Source organism: Pelophylax lessonae, assembly GCF_965119305.1.
Source record: "Pelophylax lessonae genome assembly, chromosome: 1".
NCBI lineage: Eukaryota > Metazoa > Chordata > Amphibia > Anura > Ranidae > Pelophylax > Pelophylax lessonae.
Genome location: NC_138768.1, coordinates 54,796,824 through 54,821,913, shown reverse-complemented (window position 1 = coordinate 54,821,913; position 25,090 = coordinate 54,796,824). Strand labels below are relative to the sequence as shown.

The following is a 25,090-nucleotide window of genomic DNA, read 5'->3' as shown; positions in this document are numbered from 1 at the left end:
TTTCCAGAATGCTGGGGGTGGTGCTGCATGCCGAGGCCCTGGATCAGAGTCATGCACTGGTATGGTGTGGATGGGCTGGCCACCATCACCATAGTAATGCATGGCGCTTTGCTTCCTGGACCTAGAGTGTTTTTGGCTGTTATAGTGCTGATGAGTGGCCTGCCTGAACCATGCCAACTCATGATGCTGATTTGGAACAATCTGGGTTCCATGTTTGCGAGACTATGGGGGAACCCAGACAGAACCATGTCACGGCAGCCTGGATGAGAAACGAACAAAAAGTTTTGCTTTTTGTTCTTACTTTAAAGTGATATTAAACCTTTGTTTTGTTTGTTTTAACTTAAATATCAAACATGTCATACTTACCTGCTCTGTGCAGAGCAGCTCTGATCCTCCTTTTCTGGGGTCCCCCCCAGGTGTTCCAGGCCCTTCCTCTTCGGGGGGCACCTGTGGGTGCTCGCCCCGGAGCTACCCTGTCTGTGTCTATTGACACAGACTGGGCGACCCGGCCCTGCCTCCTGCACCCTCATCATGACATTTAATGAGGGAGCAGGGGGCAGCTGACAGCTAACAGGGGGTCCATACTGGGCAAACATAGATATTAAAGAGATAAAGGAAGGAGGGAATGGAAGAAGGATAGATAAATACATGGTAGACATGTACAGTAAGTGAAGATGGATAGCTGTGTACCTGTGCAGTATACACTGACATCTTCCTCATGGCTGCAGTCGTTGTACGACCAAACACGGTGCCTGCATTTATCCAATGACATTTCTTTTCCGGTACATTCAACATCATCTAGCCAAATTGTTCCTGTTGATTGGCCAAACCGCTTCCTACCCCGAATGTATGGCCGACAAGAGCCACACTTAATCTGATTGCAGGTGACATTGGCATCCTTGTCATCCCAAAGGTCATCACACACACTGCCCCACTGGCCATCATGGTAGACCTCCAGTCTACCCACGCATTTTTCCGGCCCATCAACCAGCCTGACCTGGAATGGCTCTAAATGAAGATAAATATATATTATGGTATTAAAACTTGTTAGTACCAACCTTAATAGTGCACTATATACGCTGCCTGGCCACAAGAAAAGTCGCCACCTGGAATTAACTAAGCAACTAACTAAACTAAGCATGCAGGACATCTCCTATTGGATAGTTACTGCATGTGCCCAAATAATGAGGCAGGCTACCTGAATATACTGAATGTCCAAGTTATTTCATCAATGGATTTTTTCTTCCCTGATGGCACAGGCATATTCCAAGAGGACAATGCCAGGATTGATCGGGCTCAAATTGAGACTCAATGGAGTCCAGAACCCCATTGAGAACCTTTGGGATGTGCTGGAGAAGGCTTTGCGCAGTGGTCTGATTCTTCCATCATCAATACAAGATCTTGGTGAAAAATGAATGCAACACTGGACCGAAATAAATCTTGTGACATTGCAGAAGCTTATCGAAAAAATGCCACAGCGAATGCATGTCGTAATCAAAGCCAACAAAATATTAGAGTATGTTACTTTTTTTTTTTGGTGGTTACTTTTTTTTGGCCAGGCAGTGTATATCCAACCAAGAGGTGATAAAATATAAGTAGTCTATATTGCAAATTCCATGGAAAGTCGTGTATTTAAAAGTGTATCTACAGCTAATTTGTTTTTTTCTTTCAAGTTTGAATTTAGTGTCTCCCCCCCCCAATAAGATTTCTCCTCACTTCCTGTCCCTGAGGCACAACAGGAAATGGGAAGAAACCTCTCAAAATTAGTTTAATTTCCCTTTTTAGATAGGTATTAATGAAACAGATAAGATTTTCCTTCACTTCCTGTTCCAGTGACAACTGTAAAATTTTGAATTTCGCATCCCTTTCTTTCCCTGTGACAACACCACCAAACAAATAAAGTGCATAGATCTGCAGTAAAAACCCCTGACAGAGGTTTTAACCCTTGCCTACTATATCTAAAACACAGCTACTGGTGTGCAGGTGAGAAGGCTGTGATGCCGATGTGCTCTAAAAAGCACATCACATAGGAACCTTTTCTTTTTTAAACTTCAACCACTTGACCTCCGGAAGATTTACCTCCTTCATGACCAGGCCAATTTTCCTAATACGGCACTGCGCTACTTTAACTGACAATTGTGCGGCCGTGTGACACTGTACCCAAATACAATTTGTGCCTTTTTTTTCCTCACAAATAGAGCTTTCTTTTGGTGGTATTTAATCACCTCTGCCTTTTTTTCTTTTTTGCGCTATAAACTAAAAAAGACTGACAATTTTGAAAACGAAAAACAATATTTTTTACTTTCTGCTATGAAGCATATCCAATAAAAAACAGTTACAATTAAATTTCTTCATCAATTAAGGCCAATACGTATTTTGCTACATATTTTTGGTAAAACAAAAATCCCAGTAAGCATATATTGATTGGTTTGTGCAAAATATATTGCGTCTACAAACTATGGGATAGATTTGTTGAATTTTTGTTTATTTATTTATTTCTTTATTACTAACTAGACATTAAGCCCGTTAAATGGGCGCTAGAATGTATGTATATATGTATGTATGTATATATACGTATATATATATATGTGTGTGTGTATATATATATATATATATATATATATATATATATATATATATATATATATATATATATATATATACACTGTATATATATATATATATATGTGTGTGTGTATACATATATATATTTTGTTTACAAAAGATTTTATTAGAAAGTCAATACAAGAAAACAATTTAACTTTTACACAGGTCAACAATGTAACATCGAATCTATATATAAAAATATATTGCATAGAAAAATACTCTGAAAACATAGCAAGTGTGCAATAAACGTTGGTCATAATATAGCAGAATATAAAGTAGTCAAATACACCTGAGGGGTCAGAACTGTCTAGTTAGACATACCATATAGGTTAAGAAGTACTAACTGGTCCAACACAATTGTCCCAAGAGTCCCATTTAGCATGGAATGTCATCATGGTGCTATGAAGGGAATGAAAGATTTTTTCTGTTAGTTTGATGCATTCCATCCTGGAGAGCACCTGAGACCATACTAGAGTATCTGATTTCCAATTACAAGCTATCATCCATTGAATGGAACACACCAAAGTATGAATCAGATTAGATGTAGATTTCGGGACACCAGGGACTTTTACAAAGAGCAAGCATATCTTAGGGGAGAGAGAAACCTCTGACCCAGCCAATCTGGTCACCAGTCTCTGTGCCTGATCCCATATGGGTCGCAAACATTTGCAGCTCCAAAAAATATGAAGTAAATTACCTTCTTCTGGACAGCCCCTGAAACAGAGGGGAGAGACTGAATCGTAGAAGGAGTGAATCAAGGAGGGAGTCAAATACCATCTTGTAACTACTTTTAGGGGTGTCTCCCTGCATGCACTAGAGCGTGAACATTTACGCATGTTTGAAATCATGTGTTGCCACTCCGGAATGGAGAAACTACAGCCTAGGTCTTGTTCCCATCCAGTCATATACTTATGTTTATCTGGGAGGGTACTAGTAACAATATGAGAATAAAGGCTAGATATAAGCCCTCGATCTCTAGGTGAGGTGGAGCAAATGTTTTCGAAAATGGTAAATGGAGGGTTTAGTGTGAGGAGGTCCTGTGATTGAAAAAATGCCCTCACTAGAGTATAGTGGTCCCTTTCAGAGCTGGGAAGACCGTATAAATCTACCAGTTGTTCAAATGTACAGAAAATATTGCCTATGGAGAGCTTTTTGAGGTTCACCAGGCCTCTGGTTATCCAAGGGGATAAGTCCTCTCTGCTTAGAGGGAGTAAACCTGAGTCAAAGTGTCCCAAAAAGGATGTTAGCGGAGAGACTCGCGACAACAGACCCAAGGGGGTTTTAAATTTCTGCCACAGCCTGTATAAATGAACAACAATTTTGTTCGCAATTGCGTTATAACTAGACGGCTGTGCACCATTCCAGAGACCCGCCGAGAGAAAGTTCGGAAAAACTGCGGCCTGTTCGAACGAAAGCCAGGGAATGCTCTCGGGGTCTGCATTCCATTGAGCCATTTGAATGAGTTTGGCGGAGAGATAATAGGACCATAAATCTGGAATGCCCAGGCCACCCTGGGATTGGGGGGCATAAAGTATATGACTGTTATATCTGGATCTCCTACCGTTCCATATGAATTTAGAGATCTCCCGCTGAAAAGAGCTAATATGAGATTTAGGGACATTAACGGGGAGGGCCCTAAAGAAGAACAAGACCTTAGGTAAGATTCATCTTTATGGCTGTAACTCTGCCCAGAAACGAGATGTGGTATGAAGACCACGTCTTCAATAGCAAACTTAATTTTTTAAATACTGGAGGGAAGTTGGATATAAATATTGATTCATAATGGGGAGTAATCTGGACCCCTAAGTAGCGAAAAGATCTCAAACACCAGGTGAAAGAGAAACTCTCTCTGATGGAGGTTTGCATCCAATTAGGCAGATTAATCGGCATAATAGAGCATTTGGAGAGGTTTACCCCTAAGCCCGACATGGATCGAAATCTCTCTAGTTCGATCAGCAAGTGAGGGAGGGAAATGTGAGGTTTGGATAAAAATAATAAAACATCATCGGCATACATACTTAATTTGTATTCATTATCCCCCTTGTAATGCCCAGTAATAAGGCCATTCTTTCTAATGGCTGTAGCCAAGGGTTCAATTGCTAGAGCGAACAGGAGGGGGGAAAGTGGGCAACCCTGTCTCGTACCTCTATGTATAGTGAAAAATTCAGAGTTACACCCGGGAAGGCGAACTCTTGTTTGAGGGGACTGATATAGAGCTTTAAATCCATGAATGAACCCTTCTCCTAGTCCATACTTAGGAAGAAGGTGTTCTAGATAAGGCCAGCTGACGCTATCAAAAGCCTTATGAATATCAAGACTCACAAGGCATGAAGGGGATTTACTAAGATTGGCGTCATTAATAATATTAGCGACTAGCCTAATATTATCTGAAAGCTGTCTACCTGGAATAAACCCGGTCTGGTCAGGGTGGATCAATTTATGAATTACATTGGATAGTCGGTTAGCTAGCAGTCTGCCGAATAGTTTAAGGTCATTATTCATGACCGAGATGGGCCTATAATTTTGAGGAAAGGAATGATCTTTATCCGGTTTCGGGATGAGGGACATGTTAGCCAGGAGCATTTCTGCTGGAAAGTTTCCTCCCTGAAGAACATGGTTGAATAATTTAGCAAGTCTGGGGGCAAGAATTGTGGCAAAGGTTTTATAATAGGAAGAGGAAAAGCCATCTGGGCCGGGGGCGGTGGAGGTTTTGAGAGCTTTAATCATATCTAGGACCTCATCTACTGTACAAGGTGCCTCTAAAGTATCCTTTTGTGTACTTGACAGAGACGGGACAAAAAGGTTATCTATCCAGGGGTGAAACTCATTTACAGGTAGCGTAGAGGGCACCGAGAGGAGGTTTTTGTAAAAGTTTGTAAAGATTTCCAAGACTTCCTTGGGGTGCGAAACCATCCTCCCGTCTGGCCCTCTGAGCTTGTATACATGAGTAGGTCTTGTTGTTTGAGTTAGTTTCTTTGCAAACATAGTGGATGTGGAGTTGCTGTGGAGTGTAAATTTGGCTTTGGACCACCTAAGGGCCTTTTCAGTATCACTAGAAAGGATGTCATCCAAAGCTTTTCTTTTAATATGGATCTGATCCATAAGTGTAGAGGAGGGGGAGAGATTATGTTTATAGTATAGTTGATCTAATTCTTTCGTGAGGGATTTAATGTCTGACAATCTAGCTTTGTTCCTGGCCGAGGCCAGGGCAATCAGATTTCCCCTGATGACTGCCTTATGAGCCGTCCACACCACAGGAGTGGGTGAAATCCCATCCTCATTAATCTGGAAATAATCTATCAGTGAAGAGGAGATCTGGGCAACCAACGCCGGATCATTCAGTAAGGAGTCATTCAGTCTCCAGTTAAATGTCGTGCCACCCAGACCCACTCCCCCCGATTCGAAGAGCACAATCTGGTGGTCGGACCAAGGGCAGACATGTATACCTGCAGCTGAGGAATTAGCCAGCCAAACCGGGGTACAAAAAATATAATCAAGCCTGGCCGAGCTATCGTGTGGATGAGAATAAAAAGTGTAACCCTTTGTACCAACATTGTGGGCTCGCCAGGTGTCTATCAATTGTTTATCATTTAATGCACGTTTCAGGCTTTTAGGGAAAGCCTTGGATGAGGCCGTAATATTACTTCTGTCCAATGAAGGATGGGCAGCTAGATTGAAGTCCCCTCCAACCACCATGTGTGGGGATTCAAACCTGTCAAGAACTTCAAAAAATTGTCTAAAAAATGTGGCATGCGTGTCATTAGGTGCATACACAGAAGCTAAGGTAATAGCCTTGCCTGCAATACTCCCCTTAATAATCAAGAATCTGCTCTCTGGGTCACAGTACGTGGATGATATATCAAAAATTATACTATTACGTATAAAGATGGCAACTCCTCTAGTTTTATTATGGAAAGATGAACATTTAAACTGCTTGAAAGATTTATCGAAAAATTTAGGGTGTCTGTCAGTAGCAAAGTGCGTCTCCTGTAATAAAATTATGTCCGCTCCTAACCTTTTATAATGTTTGAAGGCCTTATTTCTTTTATTGGGGGAATTGAGCCCTTGAACGTTGTGTGACAAAATTTTAATCCCCATAATTTATATTAAAAGGACTACATTCATACTGAAATTCCTGTAGGGTAAACTTTTGAGAAAAGGGAAAAATGACCAGATCCGAGTGTAAATAACCAAACAGGTAAAACCTCTGGGGAACCCAAGGAGTGGGCCCCAGACTGATTGGGGGTTGAATCTCTGACTCGGTATAGTGTGAACCTCGCTCCCAATTAGGGGCTAGAAAAGTATAGAACAACCAAAATACTTGCATGTTGTATATAAAGACCTGAGAAAATGACTTTCTGTTAACAAACGAACATTTTTTGAAACAACAACTGATCAAATAAAAGAAGATCATACAAAAATTTTGAACCTGAGAAAATTTCTTGGAGATGGGCAGAAAAATAAAACCCATCCAAAAAAACATTACCGATTGGACAAAACCGTCCAAAAACCGCGTGCGGAAATCCGGGCACCGAAGGCGCGGAGAGACCCGGGGGACCATCCCCGCCTCGGGCGCACGGGCATCCGCAAAACGGTACATAGGGGACTGACACACGGGAGAGGAGAGAGAAAGGTAAACAAGCAAATTCAAGTAATTATATCAAGAGCGTTTAAACCATCAGATTATCTTTGCAGACACACTAGTGGGCACAGTCACCCCAGCACAGCCGCCCCATGGTGGGGAGCGACCACACTAGGGCAAGGGCACACCAGCGTTCAAGAAATCCAAGGAGACACTCAAGTGAGATTTAGTGTATCACCAGGAATGCCTAGCTCTATAGTGGACATCCTCAGAAACCGCCGTCTCTAAAAGGATTCCGCCATCTTCGCTGATCTCTTCTGGTTGCTGGGGTGGACCAAGATGGCGACGGCCTAGGGGTGTTCTGAGGGCGAACCTCAGGAGCAGCTTCCAGTAGGCCCAGTTTGACTAGAAGTTCTTTTCCTTCCGCCAGGTTATACACCACGTAAACTGTGCCATTGTGAGGGACTGTCAGCTTGAAGGGAAAACCCCATCTGTATCGGATACGGGCTGCTTGTAACACAGAGGTGACCTCTTTCATCTTGCGCCGCCTTTCAAGTGTGGCCTGGGAAATATCGGGATAGATCTGTATGCGAGTGCCCTCCAATAAGATGTTGGGAGTGTTCCTGGAAGCTCGCAAAATATCCTCCTTGATTAGGAAGTCTTTGAGGCATAAAATAATGTCTCTTGGAGGCTTATCAGGAGGAGGTTTGGGGCGCAGGGCCCTGTGAATCCTGTCACAGGTGAAATCCGATTCCTGTTTGTCAGGCAGCAGGTCTTTGAAGAGCTTGGAAACTGCGGGGATCAGATCTGTAACTGTTTCAGGAATACCTCTGAGGCGCAGGTTATTCCTGCGATTTCTATTGTCCAAGTCCTCCACTTGTGATTGTAACAAGCTATAGTTATCAGAAAGCAGCTCAAAGTCCTTTCTAAGGTCATTATGGGCGATAGAAAGTTCGTCGTGCTTGGTCTCCAGTAAATCTGTGCGGCCTCCCAAAGCGGCTATCTCCTGGGTTAGCGTATTAGTGGCCTTGTGAATTTCAGTTTGAAATTTGTCTGCTAATTTTTCATACATAGCAGCAAAACCTGCATCTAAATCCGCCTTTGTGACCATACATGAGTTCTCACGGGGAACTTGTTGAGGGCTGGGTTGTGAAGGTGGTTGAGCAGGAACTGCCTGAGGCGATGGAGGGGCTTGGGCGCCATCCTGAGACATCTTGGTGATTTCCTTTGTGCGGAGCAGATAGGTCGTCAGGGAGTGCTTTGGCGTGCCCCCCCGATTCTTTTTCTTGGCTGACGGCATGCACCAGGTGTTCCCCCGGGGGTGTTGAAAATTGTGAGCAAGTATAAGCTAAATTGGCCCCGGGGAACCAGCCGATCTCTCTCCCCTCCGAAAAACCTGCGCACTTAGCACTCGCTCATATCAGCGCCGAGCATTACTGCATTAATTGATGCATATATATTCAATACAGTGAAAGACATATATCTGCGTATGCCCAGGGTATTGAAACGAGTGATGCAAACAGGGTGCAATAATCTGCAGGTAGTATTTCACAGATGACAGTGAGGCAGACAAGGTGCAATACTCTGCAGGCACTATCTCCCGAATGACAGTGAGGCAGACAGGATGTAATATTCTGCAGGCAGTCCCGCACATATGACAGTGAGGCAGACAAGGTGTAATAGTCTGCAGGCAGTCCAGCTCATATGACAGTGAGGCAAATAGGGTGCAATAGCCTGCAGGCCGTACCGCTCAGATGACAGTGAGGCAGACAGTACTTTCAGGGAGATGGTGAGAGCTCACTACAGCAGTAGGTAATGATGGTATAAACCCAACTGTTACCTCTTCTTGTACAGGTTGTGATGAGCCTGCCAGTTATGGATGGCAATCCCAGGGGGAGATTAGGTGGGCTGCAGGCGGCTCAAGTCCCAGGATTAATTGATGCGTGCCCCACCTGTGTGGTATAGGCAGTGTGCTGGTGGCTCCAAATCTCCCCACGGTGGATATAGCAGGAGGGATGTAATACAGGGCAGCGCTGGGCCCGATCCAAGATGGCGACCGGGGCCTAGGATGAGAGCGCTGGAGCTCAGAGTATGGGATCCCAGGGGAGAGGAGCCTGATGGTTGTGGTGGTGGAATGGTAGGCGGAATGCCCCCCTTGAGCCGTGTCCTACCTTACAGGGATTGCAGCGTCCCGATTACACCTCCGGAGGCGGCCGCCGTGCGGTACTCGAGGCCGCGGCTTCAATCACGGAGGTAGGCCGCAAATGACCGTGCGGTCAGCCCGCTCGCATCCCCGCAAGAGAGGCCTCAAAATGTTTGCGGGGAAGCGGGCAATCCAGCAAAGGTAATATTATGGCCGTGGGGGCCAGGATTGCGGAGATATCCGCGTGGATACAATGTAGGCCTCGGAGCTCTGTGGAGATACGTCCGCACGGCCTCACGTCCAGGACACGCCCCCCCATACATATATATATATATATCTATATTAATAAAATGGAAGTGTCTCTGTGTCCGTAGAAATGCGCTACAGCGCATGTGCCGCACGAACAGCCGTTGGGACGCAGAGAGACTTCGGGCGGCCGGCCGGCGCTGGGTGGGCGTGTTAGACAGGAGCGGATCCCCGCCCACTTCACTTCCTCCTCAGAAGAGCGCGGCTCCGGAGGAAGAGGCCTGTCGGATGATGCCTCGAAGGCATTATCCGACATGACAGAGGCATCATCCGACGGGCCTCTTTCTCCGGAGCCGTGGGGGGAGTCAGCATGCACACAGCGAAAGAAGCAACAACATCAGCAGCAGAAGGTACATCATAGCGAGCAGTCTCTCCGATCTGTCCCGGCTCCTCCGATCACCTCCCCGCCATAAGTTCCAGCAAGTCACCGGAGTCCACCAAACTTCCCACACACCTGCGGTAAATCCACACTGACAGCCCCAGGATCTCACCGATCACACACCGCACTCCCAGCGCTGCACTCTGCTACGAAACATGCCGACCTCATGAATATTTATAGAGGGACCGGACAGGCCCGCCCCCCCGATCAATCCGATTATCCCCCCTGGAGGGAGGCGGTGAAAATTTGGTGTGTGTGTATATATATACATATACACGTGTGTGTGTGTGTGTGTGTGTGTGTATATATATATATATATATATATATATACATATACATATATACACACACCAAATTTTCAACTGCCGCCTCCCTCCAGAGGGGATTAACAGATTGGTCGGGGGGCGGGCCTGTCCGGTCCCTCTATAAATATTCATGAGGTCGGCATGTATCGTAGCAGAGTGCAGCGCTGGGAGTGCGGTGTGTGATCGGTGAGATCCCGGGGCTGTCAGTGTGGATTTACCGCAGGTGTGTGGGAAGTTTGGTGGACTCTTGCTGGAAGTTTTGGTGGTGACTTGCTGGAACTTATGGCGGGGAGGTGATCGGAGGAGCCGGGACAGATCGGAGAGACTGCTCGCTATGATGTACCTTCTGCTGCTGCTGTTGTTGCTTCTTTCGCTGTGTGCATGCTGGCTCCCCCCACGGCTCCGGAGAAAGAGGCCCGTCGGATGATGCCGCTGTCATGTCGGATAATGCCTTCGAGGCATCATCCGACAGGCCTCTTCCTCCGGAGCTGCGCTCTTCTGAGGAGGAAGTGAAGTGGGCGGGGATCCGCTCCTGTCTAACACGCCCACCCAGCACCGGCCGCCCGCCCGAAGTCTCTCTGCGTTCGGCTGTTCGTGCGGCACATGCGCAGTAGCGCATTTCCACGGACACAGGGACGGAAGCAGGGACACTTCCATTTTATTAATATAGATGACTGCGATCAGCGACTTATAGCAGGACTGCGATATTGCGGCGGACAAAACAACCACTAACTGACAATTTTTGGGGACCAGTGACACTGATACAGTGATCAGTGCTAAAAATATACACCGTCACTGTACTAATGACACTGGCTGGGAAGGGGTTCAACATTGGGGCAATCAAAGGGTGAAATGTGTGCCTAGCCTGTGTTCGTGTATTGTGTGGGAGGTCCTTTTACTAGGGGAAGACATGGATTCATATCCCTGCTTTGCAGAGACGCAGGATCCATTCCTTCCTTACTGACAGAACAGCAATCTTCCTTGTATTCATAGGCAGACTGCGGTTCTGCCTCTGTACCGAACTATCGGAGGGTGCCGGGCAGATATAGAGTCTGCATTACCCAGCTGATTGGCTCCTGCTGTGCATAAGCGAACTGACCCTGGGACGCATAGCCGCCCCCTACTCTGAAGTACAGGATCACGTATATATACATGATCCTGCACACACCTATCCGCAGTGTAGCAGTAAAACTGCTATAGGGCAGTCATGAAGTGGTTAATGTCACAAAGTTCCATTGGCCACAGCGCAGTGCTATGTGGTGAATTGCGTCACACTGCATTGCACTGAAAAAAAAAGCACTGCGTGCTGAACTTTTTATAGCGCAGACTACCGCATCATAGTGGTGTGAACTGAGCTGATTGTAAATGAGGCAAACTGCCTTGTCTTATGTTGGGACTGTGTTGAACCTAATCTATCTATCCCTGTAATGCAAAAAATTGCTATACTTACTGATTCTGCAGCCGATCCCGTCCAAGCATCAGCTGTCAGCGGAGGCTTCAGTGTGTTGGCGGGTGCAGGAGAGGCAGCCGACAACAGAAGCCCCATAGTAACTCTATGGGTGACGTCACTTCCCAGCCGTTTCACAGCCATTGTCGGTTCTCTCCTCCACACAGCTTCCGCAGCTGGAGACCGGACCGGATCGGCTGCAGAATAGGTAAGTACAGTGCTTTTTGCTTTACAGGGTTATATAGATTAGGTTTAGAATGTGTCAGAGAGCAGGTTTAGAGTTAGTTTGTTTTTTGCCTGGACTTACACTTTAAGGGTGGCTACATCCTTGCATACAGAGGGACCACAGGGAATGAATCAGAGGCGTAACTAGAACCTTCAGGGCCCCGGTGCAAGAAACCATGAAGGGCCCCCCGGACCCCTGGCTGGGGCCCTTCCCTTCAAGTCTGGGGCTCTTCCCACTGATCCAGGGGCCCTTTACTCTCGTTCTTTATCAGGGGCTTAACTACAGGGGTTGCAATTGCAACTGGGTCCCATGCTCCAGGGGGCCTGTGCGGCTCAACTGTACACCTGGATAGGAGGGGCAGAGGGGGCAGCATGTAGCGAAATCACTGTACTCCTTTCTCCTCCTGTAGTAGCTGCAGGAGGAAAATGGAGGAGATTGGTTCCTCTGTATGCTGCCCCCGCCACTCCTCCTATCCAGTTCACTTGTGTTCTGCTGTCTCTGGGCCCCTGTGTGCTCCCCTGGCCCCCCCCCCCCACTATGCTGCCCCCCCCCTCCCCCCTTGTGCTCCCTCCCCTCTCCTGCCGGCTGCTGCAGGGGATGTGTCACAATAGAGAACCAGGAAGGGATTGGTAAATATGTACTTTACTAGCTCCTTCCTTTTCTGAATGGACAGAGTCATAGTCAGTGAAAAAATAAAATAAAATGATAAATAATACAGTTAAAAACCCCAAAAAATAAAAACTACTGACACCAGTGGGTGAACTTCCAGGATCGCAAAGGTCACACTTGCGACTGGGCCCTGGCATTCCACCACCATGGGGTGGCCCCAAGATGGCAGGAAGGGGGCCCACTGCAGAACTTGTGAAAGGGTCCCACTGCGGGAAAGTAAAAAAGGGCCGCTCAACGAGAGTAAAAGGCCCCAGGATCAGTGGGAAGAAGGGAAGGGCCCCGGCCAGGGGTCCTGGGGGCCCTTCATGGTTTGTTGCATCGTGGCCCTGAAGGTTCTACTTACGCCTCTGTTCTTTATTACGGTCCCCCAGCGGGACCCTTTCACAAGTTCTGCAGTGGGCTCCCTTCCTGCCATCTTGGGGCCTCCCCACGGTGGTGGAATGTCAGAGCCCGGTTGCAAGTGTGACCTTTGCGATCCTGCTAGTTCATCCACTGGTAGTTTTTATTTTTTGGTATTTTAATTGTATTATTACAATGTCACTGACTATGACTCTGTCCATTCAGAAAAGAAAGGAGCTGGTAAATTACATATTTACCGACCCCCTTCCTGGTTCTCTATTGTGACATCCTATCCTATCCTATCCATGTGTACAGGGGAGCCACACAGGCCCCCTGGAGCATGGGGCCAAGTTGCAATTGCAACCCCTGTAGTTACGTCCCTGGAATGAATGTAGCCACCTTCCAACAGGAAGTCAGATCACAGCAGCAAACAAAAATAAAAGAATTTGAAGATTAGGTGAGGGGACTTTGCTGTTCTGAGTTAAGAACACATACTTGCATAGATTATTTTTTTAACCAGTTTAGTGTCCCTTTAAGGTCACTTGTAACTGGAGGGAAAGTGGTCTGACCTTCGCATACAGAAAGGGTTCTTTATTGTAAGAGATGTGAAATAATATTCTGCATGAAGTTGTTCGTTTATCTAAGTATGTCATTTATTTGTTTTAAAACATTAGTCGGATCCACGTTCTGTATATAGTATTCTTGTGTTCTGTGAAGGTTAGAGCAGACATTTAGCTTTACACAGTTAGTGACTTTGACTAGGGAAAGTGATCTGACCTTCGCATACAGAAAGGATTCTTTATTGTAAGAGATGTAAAACTGTGGAATAGTATTCTGCATGAAGTTTTTTGTTTATCTAAGTATGTCATTTATTTTTTTTAAACTTTCTTCAGATCCGCGTTCTGTATTTAGTATTCTTGTGTTCTGTGAAGGTTAGAGCACACATTTAGCTTTACACAGTTAGCGACTGATGTTTTAGCCACCTTTTTGCTCTCCGTGGTTAACAATCTTTGTTCTCATTTACAGAATACCACTTCCTGTTTCCTATAAGAAGTGTTTGAGGGTTACTACACCCTCGGGAACCATTAGCACCCCTTTCTTTCTGCTATCTATAAGTGTTGTACTTTCCATCACTCCTTTGCAGTGTTACAAAAAACAAACAGCCAGAAAACACACACCTACACAGAACACACGGAACATGCACAGTCAAAGCACACCTACAAACAGAGAACACACAAAGCATGCACAGCCAGAGCACACACACATACAGAGAACACACGGAACATGGACAGCCAGAGCACACACGCATACACAGAACACATGCAACATGCACAGTCAGAGCACACACGCGTACACGGAACACATGGAACATGCACAGTCAGGGCACACACACCTACAGAGAACACATGGAACATGCAAAGTCAGGGCACACACGCATACACAGAACACATGGAACATGCACAGTCAGAGCACACACACCTACAGAGAACACATGGAACATGCAAAGTCAGAGCACACACACCTACAGAGAACATATGGAACATGAACAGTCAGAGCACACACGCATACACAGAACACATGGAACATGCACAGTCAGAGCACACACACCTACAGAGAACACATGGAACATGCAAAGTCAGAGCACACACACCTACAGAGAACACATGGAACATGAACAGTCAGAGCACACACGCATACACAGAACACATGGAACATGCACAGTCAGAGCACACACGCATACACAGAACACATGGAACATGCACAGTCAGAGCACACACACATACTCAGAACACATGCAACATGCACAGTCAGAGCACACACACATACACAGAACACATGGAACATGCACAGTCAGGGCACACACACCTACAGAGAACACATGGAGCATGCACAGTCAGAGCACACACGCATACACAGAACACATAGAGCATGCACAGTCAGAGCACACACGCATACACAGAACACATGGAACATGCACAGTCAGGGCACACACACCTACAGAGAACACATGGAACATTCACAAAAAACACACAGAACATATATAGCACAAAGATGCATACAAAGAACACATGGAACACTGACGACACAGGCAGCAATAAAAATCTCATCCCTACTCAAGATTAAACAAAATAAACAGTTTTGGCTAAAGTTGAACTTCATCTGCACAATTTTACTATTTAAGACTCGATCTTCAGGTTCTTTCAATATGTTGAGGTCAAATGACAACCAATGATAAGACAATAAATGAGCCCATACCTCTGCAAGTGATCCAGACATCCTCCCTGTGGGGGCAATGGTGGGCTTTAATAAGTTGAGTTTGGCATTCAGACAGGGCCTCTTCATCTCCAGTACACTTCACTTTATTCTGCCAGATTCGCCCTCTTCCTTTCTTCAAAGGGCCACATGGCTTACCCTTCATGAAGGATCCACACTTCAGCTCTTTACACACAACCTTGGAGTCCAATTCATGCCACTTGTGGCTACACACTGAGCTCCATTCTCCATCATGGTGAACCTCCAACCTCCCGCTGCAGTGGTGGGGTCCATCCACCAATCTGATTTGCAGTGACTTTTCTGAAATGGGAGTATAGCATGTCAAACTTTTCAATTTTAGTTTATTCTTAGAATGACCTAACCACTTGCAGAATTATTCGGCCATGTCGGCACATGGTGTCACAGCGTGAATGTAAGGGTAGTCACAGAGGTTACCATGCCCAAGAGTAACATCTAGGCCATATCCTCTCTCAGTTTAATAATTTCTGTATTTGTACCAGTGTTGATATTCTGATTTTAGTAGGTTCCAAGACATGCAGCGTTTCTTCCCCATATATCTGCAAATTGTTGAGGGCTGAAGGTTGGGGTATTTTTTAACTTTCCCATGGTGTATTACCCTGAGGTATCTTGTTGTTATAATTAACACATACACATAGGGAGGATTTCAGCTGCCCTTGCATTTAGTTTCAGGTTTCCCCTGTCTCTGTACTTTCAAAGATAATCTATAATTCTTTAAGATTCATTTTATAACTTTTTAAACTGATTTTCTATTTAGTTTGACAATAGTACTTTGAACTGGCATGAAAATGAAGGCCCCTTGACCCCATCATCTAGGGAAAGGGAGCCTTGACTGCTGGAAGCTTGGCAGATATGTGGGCGTTGTGATAAACGGGGAGTTTAGGTGGATTTGACGAGATTGGCAACTAAGGCACGAGGTGATGGGGTGGAGCCTGAACTCCAGAAAAGGGGCTACGCAAGGCCACGTCCCACCACTCTGAGGAGATTCTGACGTCACAAAAGTTTCCCACCCGCCCAGCTGTTGCGAATTTGTCACAGCTTTGTTGGCGGTTTTACCTTGCCAGCGATGGATATTCCTTTATGGACCATGCCCTCAAGTTTAAGTCTGGGATCAGTTTAATGCCTGTCTCGCACTGATGGTGGAGACAGGCCTATTAGACTATCTGTGTTTGTTATGATACTCACGGTATAGACCTTGACTGGTATCGTTATGTGGTAATTTAACATTGTTACAGTTGATAAGTTCAATAAAGCTGTGGCCTTGCACTAATTCCAACTTAAACAAGTCTGTGTGTCTTTTCCGGGGGGCAAGGTCTTGTGTTCGTAATAAGTGGTCAGAATGGGCCTAAGCTTATCATCAGTCATGCATTCTCAGAGGGTTGATTGATGATGTCCTAGATTCACAACAAGTGGGTTAAACAGCAATGGCAAGAAGGGTACTAAGCAGAGTGTCTATGGGGACAGCACTAGATTAACTTTTCTTTCAATCTGTTTTATTATTAAAGAAAGTCAATGTACAAAGGGGACAATGTGCAAAGAGATTACATGGGCCAGGGCCCCAATCAAAAGAGGAGCAATGAAGGTGCAGGAACAGCATCATTTCAGATTCAATGAATGTGACCCCAAGAACATGGGCACTCACAGAACACATAAACATATGTACACTAAAAATATTCAGAGTGACCAAAAGAAAAAGGGGCAAAGGGTGTGTGTGGAGGATATCTCATCCAAATGACCATACAGTTACATAAAGTTGAAAATGGGGATAACCCCAAGCATAGCCCCAGTACAAAAGAAAAGGAAGAAAAGACAATAACAGGGGAAAGAGACAGGGACCCTGTCAACACATCAGACTACAGGACCCAAAAGACAAGAAGAACAAAAAGAAACTAGGGGCTAGAAAATGGAGATAAGACAAAGAGGAAGAAAAAGCAAGGGGAGAGGAGGGAAAGAAACTCAGGGGAGGCTGGTGCCTTGTCAAATCCCCCTAAGAAGACCAAGGAGGAGTGCCAAACAAAAGGCGACATACAGATCTATATAGATGTAATTACTTCCAGGCTCCCATATCTTCATAAATTTAGGCACTGAGTCAGTAAGTTTACTTGCCAAAAGCTCATTGAGCATGATCCAGGAACCTTTGTGCCTTAACAAAGCGATATGAACTGAGGGGCACCTCCAAGAAGCTAAAAGCATAAAATGAATTAATTGTTGTGTTGAATGGGAGCTATCTGTAACTTTTTTGTTAAGAAGGGCTATACAAGGTAGCTGGGAAACTTGTGTTTCGGGGACCTTCCTTATTGTAACAAAAACTTTGTTCCAGAAACCCCTGATTTTAGGGCATTGCCACCGAATCCCAGAGATTGGCAGCCCCTGAAACAAAATGGCGAGGAGGTCATAGCCTTATGATGCGCGCCGGAACCATATACCATCTTGTACAGACCTTGACGCTCGCTTCCACCAAGGAGACATTAAGTATCTCCTTAAAGGCAGAGTGGAAGGAAGACTGCCAATGGTCCAGCTCATCACTGGAGTAACTTTTATAGCAAAAGCTGCATCTCTTATTTTCAAAGCTGCTTGGCAATTTGATTATTTTTATTTTCAAAAAACTTAGAACAAAATCTGGAACAAAGAATTCCTAGAGCACCATGGGTTTTCTAAAGAGAGCATGCCCATTGCTGCCTGCCTTCAGGCTGACTCTGTCTGACTGTAACCTCAGATTATGCTGCATTGAGAGGGGTGGGGGGAATCACGGCTCTGACTTGTTATCTTGTGTGTGTAAATTGCAACTTAAAGTATAACTTAAGCGCCGGTTCACACTGCAGCGACGCTACTTCGGTCGCGGTGCGAGCAGCGCACCGCGACCTCGGAGCGGTCGCCACGGACTTCATAACATTGAAGTCTATGGCAGTCGCCTCCGGGTCGCCCCAAAGAAGCTCCGGACCCTTTTTCTAGGTCGGAGCTACTTGTGTCGCTCCTATTAGAACGGCAAAACCTTTTTTTGTTTGTTTTGGATAGAAGAGAGATGGATTAGAACATATGTCAGGTTTTTTTTTACTGTCTGTGCCCATCCTTCCGTATTGTCTTATTTACCATTATCATTGAAATTGAAAGAAAACAAAAATCTCAAAATTTGGGTATCCCCAAAAAACGTAAGAGGGAAAATCTTCCAATGGGGACACTATTTCTGGTGACCTGGGGGTCCCCAAAAGATTTCCTTAATTTGCAGGGATTTCCTCTCACTTTCTGTTGTGGCTATGGGACAGGAAGTGAAGGAAAATCTCCCCAGATGGCAAAAATAAACCTAACCGGGGTTATAACCCTCCCTTACTTAAAATGAAAAAATGTTGCCTATAGATCTACTTTACTCTTTTGAGGGGAAGAAGGAAGTAATAGTGAAAAGAAGCCTAAAGCTTAATCTACTCGCTAGATATAAAATATATAATATTCATATGTAGCACCCTAGTGTGTGCTAGAGATAATGTAGGTTGTGTTAGAGTAGGTCAATTTAGTTTAGCTAAGCCTGAGCTGTGGAATCTGGGTCAGAGTTCAGTGACTCAGGGGCTCTCTGGCACTTCCCCCTGGTCTGGAAATTTGTAGAAACTTCTAGAACTAGAGGGTGGAAGTAAGGAGGCGCTGCTATACATATTTATGAGGCCTCCGCCAATCCCCTGTAGTGGGCTGGCAGGGGGCAGAGCTAACCTCACAAATAGACACGAGCCATGCCAGTCGGGGCAGTCAGGTGGAAGATGGAGATGCAGTGCTGCGGAGGCTGTCGTGGCCCTCTGGGGTGCCTCCTAGTCTGGAGGGGGGGTGACCTTGGGTCAGGGGCATGGATGGTGGAGGATTCCTGCTGAAACACAGAGGAAGACGTCTTCCTGGAGGCATGGGAGCAATAGAGGACAAAGTGAGTAGCACTGTTGGGCTACAAAGGGGGGAGACTGCCACATGTAGTCAGTCTCCCTTGAAAACAGCAGTGTGTTTAAGTCTTCAGGCCTTCTCTAGACATCATCTGAGAGTCAGCCGGGTGGGCTGGTGAAGAGTCAGTCGGTCTGATTGGTGTAAAGGGGCAGATGCAGCCAGATGGATTGGCATGCCTGAAGAAGTGGTGCTGGGCTCAGTGGCCACAAAGAAAGTGAAGGAGAAAGCTTAACTACTTGGCGCCTGTGCCATAGCTAAAAGATGGCTACAGTGCAGGCTTAAAATGCAAGGAGGGTGTAAATAGATATCCTCCCGTTCTCTTTGGGACTCAGCTGATCACAGATCGGGTAAAGGACCAAACACAGCGAGCCCTTTACCACCTGATCTGCTGTCAGCCAATGACAGCTGATCACGGAAGTAAATGGAAGTTAGTTATCTGCTTTTTTTTCTCCTCACACTGTCAGCCTGAAGAAAAGAAGAAAATCATTAACCGACTTCTGTTAGAGGGACATTGGTCCCACACAGTGCCCTCCAGTTCCGCTAATCAGTGCCCTCCAGTGCCGTTAATCAGTGCCCTGCAGTGTCATCAATCAGTGCCCATCAGTACTGCTAATCAGTGCCGCGCCATCAGTGTCACTTATCAGTCCTGCCTATCAGTGCCACCTACCAGTGCCTATTAGTGTCCATCAGTGCCCATTAGTCCCGCTTATCAGTGCCACCTCTCTGTGCTGCCTTTTAGTGCCCATCAGTGCCACCTATCAGTGCGACCCATCAGTGCAGCCTCATCGGTGCCTCCTGATCAGTGCCCACCAGTGCTTCCTCATCAGTTTCCATCAGTGCAGCTTATCATTACTCATCAGTGCCACCTCATTAGCGCACATCAGTCAAGAAGAAAATCACCTGTTAGCAAAATTTTATAAGAAAATATGGAAAACATTTTTTTTTTTTTTTTAATTTTTGTTTAGCAAAAAATAAAAAAACACAGGCGTGATTAAATACCACTAAGGCCCCTTTCACACAGGCGGACCGTTCAGATCCGCCTGTCAGTTTTTTTGGCGGAACTGAACGGTCCCTCAATGCAGCCTATCCATATATACAGTAGCATAATAAATGCTTATATGTTTATATGGCTATTTATTTTCCTCTCTTTAGAGTGAACTATGGTATATGTTTTTGGAAATATCAGGTGTTCCATAAATGGATCCACGCCGTGCCTAAATCCTCCTTTGATATTCGCATTCTAGATATAACATACCCATCCTCACACTTGATATCTGGGTAAGGATATAAGAGGATTTTTTCTCTTCTTCTCTACTATGATATTATTACAAACATTTTTGACCCCCTGGGATATACTTTTTTATAAGGCTTTACCCTTTTATATGTTTAGGTTTGAAGAATTCATTCACCTTAGGCTGCATTCACATGTCAGCGTATGATCGCGGGCAGAACCGCCGCGGTTCCGCCCGCGATTCGGAGATTTATTGCAAATCGCGGGACGCCTAGCGTTGCCCGTTGATTTGCAATAGCCCCCCAAACGCCGAGCGATGTTGCCGCGATTTACGCCCGCCAAATCGCGGCAACATCGCGCAAACAAAATCGCGGGACGCAATACGCTCCAAAGAAGCTCTTGTACTTTTTTGGAGTACTTTTATTTGCAATAAATCTCCGAATCGCGGGCGGAACCGCGGCGGTTCTGCCCGCGATTATACGCTGACATGTGAATGCAGCCTTAAATATCCCCCACCTCCATCTGGTCTGGGCCATAAGCACGCGCTGACCCGCTGCTGTAGTATAAATACCAAGTTTTGATGTGTGTGGATTTTTTCCTTGTATCCTGCAACAAATTTCTCACCACCTGGTAAGATATGTGATTGTATGCAGGCGTTTTTTATGTGATTAGTTTATATAATATGGCTATGATATATTTCAAAGCATTCATGGAATACAAATTGGGCTGTGATGTATGAATCTCATGCATATCCCTTTGTTTCTGTAGACTGTTTGACTAGCTCACATAACGATGCTCTCCGGAAGAAGCGTTGTAGCGCGAAACATGTAGAGAGCGCTATCGTGAATAAAGTGAACCCACCGCCACCGTTGGAATCCACTGTCAAACCGTTTTCTACCATACAAGCTCTCTGTTGGGAACACACGGTTTACCTATTGTTTGGGTACTTTACATTTTGAATTGTGTGGTAGGGTGGGTTTCTCATATATTGGTTGTCAGGCCTTAATTTTAAAATAATGCTTTGTATACGTTTGCATCCTAATAATCTTTTAATATTCTATAATAAAAATATAGAAATTTTATGACATTGTGTCCTGTTGTCGTGCCAACAAAGTCCAATTACAAATGCTTTTTCTAGTACCCTACCAGGGCAGCCATGGACCTCTTATGTGAGCCAAATGATATGTTGCAGCTGTTTAGTTAGTTAGCTGAGCTGTGTTAAAGAACACTTACCAGAAACTGCAAATCCAACAATTGATCCTAAAAAAGAAAAAAAATGTACTGTATTTATTTTGTGTGATTGAGGAACACACAAAGCCATTTGCCATATAAAACTGGTGGTTGTTCCCAGGGCCATCTTTATTAATAGTTTGACCCTGGGCAAACATTTTCTTTGGCCCTCCCGAATCCACTTATCAATTATTTGCAGGCAGTGCGGTCTCAAGGGGAAGCTGCCTTGGGCCCCATAACAATGACTTAGCCCGGGGCAGCTGCCCCTTTTGCCCTGTGTTAAATATGGCCCTGGTTGTTCCATCCATTCATCACTTTTATGTCCTGGAAAGTCAGGCTAGATGTCAAAGAACTCACTAAGTATGCAAGTAATGCAACCAGGCTGCAAGCACAGTATTAATTAGGAGCTTCATTTTAATTTTTAAGCAGTGTTATCTGCTGAAGTAAGGGTTAAGGCTAAACTCTAGGGAAAACAAAAATAGTTTTTTTTGTAGTAGAGCTGTCTCTGCACTACTTGGTTGACATGGTTGTTGCCTTCAGTGGAAAGTGCAAGCTGCCAGTGGAGCAGGCGATCGGGTAAGGCTGGCCATACACGGTTCTAATCTCAGCCAGCCAGTTCAGCAGAAACTGGCCGAGATTCAAACTATTAATGAGCAGGCTGAATGTACCAAGTTGATTGATCGATTATCGCAAGCGGCTGCTATAGCCGCTAGTGATAATCACTGTCTTCTCCCAGCGGTGATGGCTTCCCCCACCCTCCCCTTCCTCCCATGGCTGCAGGAAAACAATTTGCACCGTCTATGGCCAGCCTAAGTAAAGCTGCTTTTTGCAGTACCCTAGACATGCCTCTTGCCCAGCACTGAGGGGCGTGCTGCTCATCATGGCACTGGGAAGGGGGTACGTTGGACTGCGGGATACCTAGACTGTCGCACAGTGCAGGTGTTATAAAGTGACACTTAGCTCCCGTTCACACTAGCGCCATTTGACATGCGACTTGACAGGTCAAATCGCATGTCAAATCGCAGCCTATTGCCGGCAATCAGTGTGACGCCAACTTTGCGGCAGCGCACCCGATTTCCAAAAGTAGTTCTTGCACTACTTTTGGCGACTTTGGGGCGATTTCAATAGACATCTATGCATGAACTCACACAGATGTCTTTGAAGTCGCCCTGGAAGTCGGACTGAAATGCAGTTTTGAAATCGTGCGAATTCAGATGAACTTGCACAATTTCAAAGCCACGTTCAGTGTGAATGAAGGCTAAACGATATCCTTATTCTCCAAAAAGTATCCACACACACAACCACTACTTAATAGCCCTGTATTCTATTTTTCTTGAAATCTTTGGGCTGGGTTCACGCTTGAAACGGATGTGGCTGACAACATGGGTACGGTGCGTCCCTGTTCTCCATTTCAGGGACGAATCAGGCCCCATTTTTCAGGATGAAGTCAGACCTGAAACAGAGCCGGTCAGAATCTCCTGTCATGCGAATTGGATGCGACGAAAACCTGCATCTAATTTGCATAAGTGCGAACCCAGGCTTACAGTTTTCTTCTAGCTCACAAACTCCTTTTACCCCTCATTTCCATTTGTTTGGAATGAGCTGTACATATTATATGCAGTCACGTGCACTGCTCTACACAAATCAACAAATCCCACAGTCCATAGCCACCCTCTAACAGGAATTTAGATCACAGCAGCAAAAAAAGGATTTTTAAATATGGAGAAATAGACTTTTCTTAATTAAAAGAGAACAATAGGATTTTTTTTTTTAACCATACTCACTTAGGAGCATGCTACATCTGTCCCCCACTGGCTCTAACACTGAGAACCGAGCGATCAAACACTGCCGATTGCTCAGAGCTCTGCGACTATCAGTTACCGCTCTCTGCTCTGCCCCCCCCCCTCCCCTTCGCTCACTAGAGCCCTGGGCTGTGGAGGGGGCGGGAGCGGCCGGCTCAACTTTTCAGCGGCTCGCTAATGGCATTTTTCCACTGCAAGTACCGGCTCGGCTCCACTCGGCCCTGCTAGGCTCTGTTTGGTTTTCCACTGCATGTTCGGTACGGTTTGGTACGGTTTGCTTTTCCACTAAAGTAAAGTGGGTGGGATAACCACAATTCTCTGACCAATCAGTGGCTAGTAGTGACAAACAGTCAAGGTTGCATGCAAAGGATTGTGGGATATGGTACCGGTACAGCAATCTTGGAACCACAACTGAGGTGGTACTGTTTAAGCGAGCTGCACCGTTCGGTTCCATGTAGTGGAAAAGCGCCGCCGTACCGTACTGAACCGTTCCAACACCGTACCATGCGGTATCATGCAGTGGAGAAGTGCCTTAAGAGGCTGAGCAAGGTGTCGGTCCGGGCATAGGGGCGGATCCCGACTTTATGGTTTCAATCTTTTCTGAACCTGGACCAGCTCCGTGACATCAGCCGACAGCTGGCTTACGCCCGCTGTCTGCTGAAACGGGTCACAGAAGTGCAGAACGAACTTCACTCCTGTGATCCACAGGAAAAGTACAGCCAAACAAGCTTTGGCTGTACTTCTCCTTTAAAGGGGTATTAAACCCAAAATCAAACATGTATTATATTTCAGCTTACCAATTCTTAGATGTGATTGCTGCATTTGTTTTCTTTTTTTAAGGCCTTCTTTCTTCTGTTTTTCACCTGGTAAATCAGCCAGTAAATCTTTTTTTTTTTTTTCAGCTCCCTTGTCAGATGTTACAGGGATGAGAAAACCTATTCAACACTGGCAGGGGTGCTTACAATAAAAATAAAACGAATGCGGTCACCGCATCTAATGATTGCAATATATTACATTTTTGGTTTTGCTATAGAAACACAAACTGGAAGAGAATAAAGAAGGCTCACCCAATAAGAAGAGCTCAATCACTCTCATGGCTTCAAATATAGTTCAGAATGGAGTGCCAACGCTGCTCTGAAACCTTAACACATTATATATGGCCAAATATGAGTGGCCTCAGCAAAATTCCTGCTGAATGCATGAAATGAGAATCAAATCCTATCTTTTATCTTCTGCCAATAAATTATGCAACTTGCACGTAACAGAAAGTAGAAATTTGGAGAAATGTCCACACACGGTCAGTAGTTTAAAACCTTCCCATATAAGTAGACAGCTTGTTACTGTTTTGCCATAAATTAAGGTAAACGACCGATAGTGATACGGGGAGATTATGAAGGGCCAAATTTATCGTTTGCCACAGTAGGCCTGTGTCTATAGGCTGCAGAGGCAAATAGGTGACTTTTCCCTTTTCCCTCAGGTGTAATATAGTGACCTCTCCATAGAGCGCTTTACCAAAACTGTCTTATGCAAATTTCCCTTGCGTGTGATTGGGTGATCTTTGCAAAGTGAATTTTCACTGCATTTGCTACACTAAGTGAAAATTCCCTTGCAAAG

At 45.4% G+C, this 25,090-nt stretch overlaps 1 protein-coding gene across 1 annotated transcript in view; it reads right to left on the bottom strand.

Annotated features, from left to right (window-relative positions):
- LOC309546477 (CD5 antigen-like) overlaps positions 1–24,615 on the bottom strand; it is a 28,232-nt gene extending 3,617 nt beyond the window's left edge. Inside the window, exons 1-4 of the mRNA XM_082246205.1 lie at positions 24,544–24,615; positions 21,678–21,704; positions 15,260–15,577; positions 691–1,008 (exon numbers count right to left, since the gene is read on the bottom strand). Coding sequence (XP_082102331.1) covers positions 691–1,008; positions 15,260–15,577; positions 21,678–21,704; positions 24,544–24,571 — 691 coding nt within the window. The 5' untranslated portion in view covers positions 24,572–24,615. The remainder of the gene's footprint in view (positions 1–690; positions 1,009–15,259; positions 15,578–21,677; positions 21,705–24,543) is intronic.
- Positions 24,616–25,090: the final 475 nt, after the last annotated feature.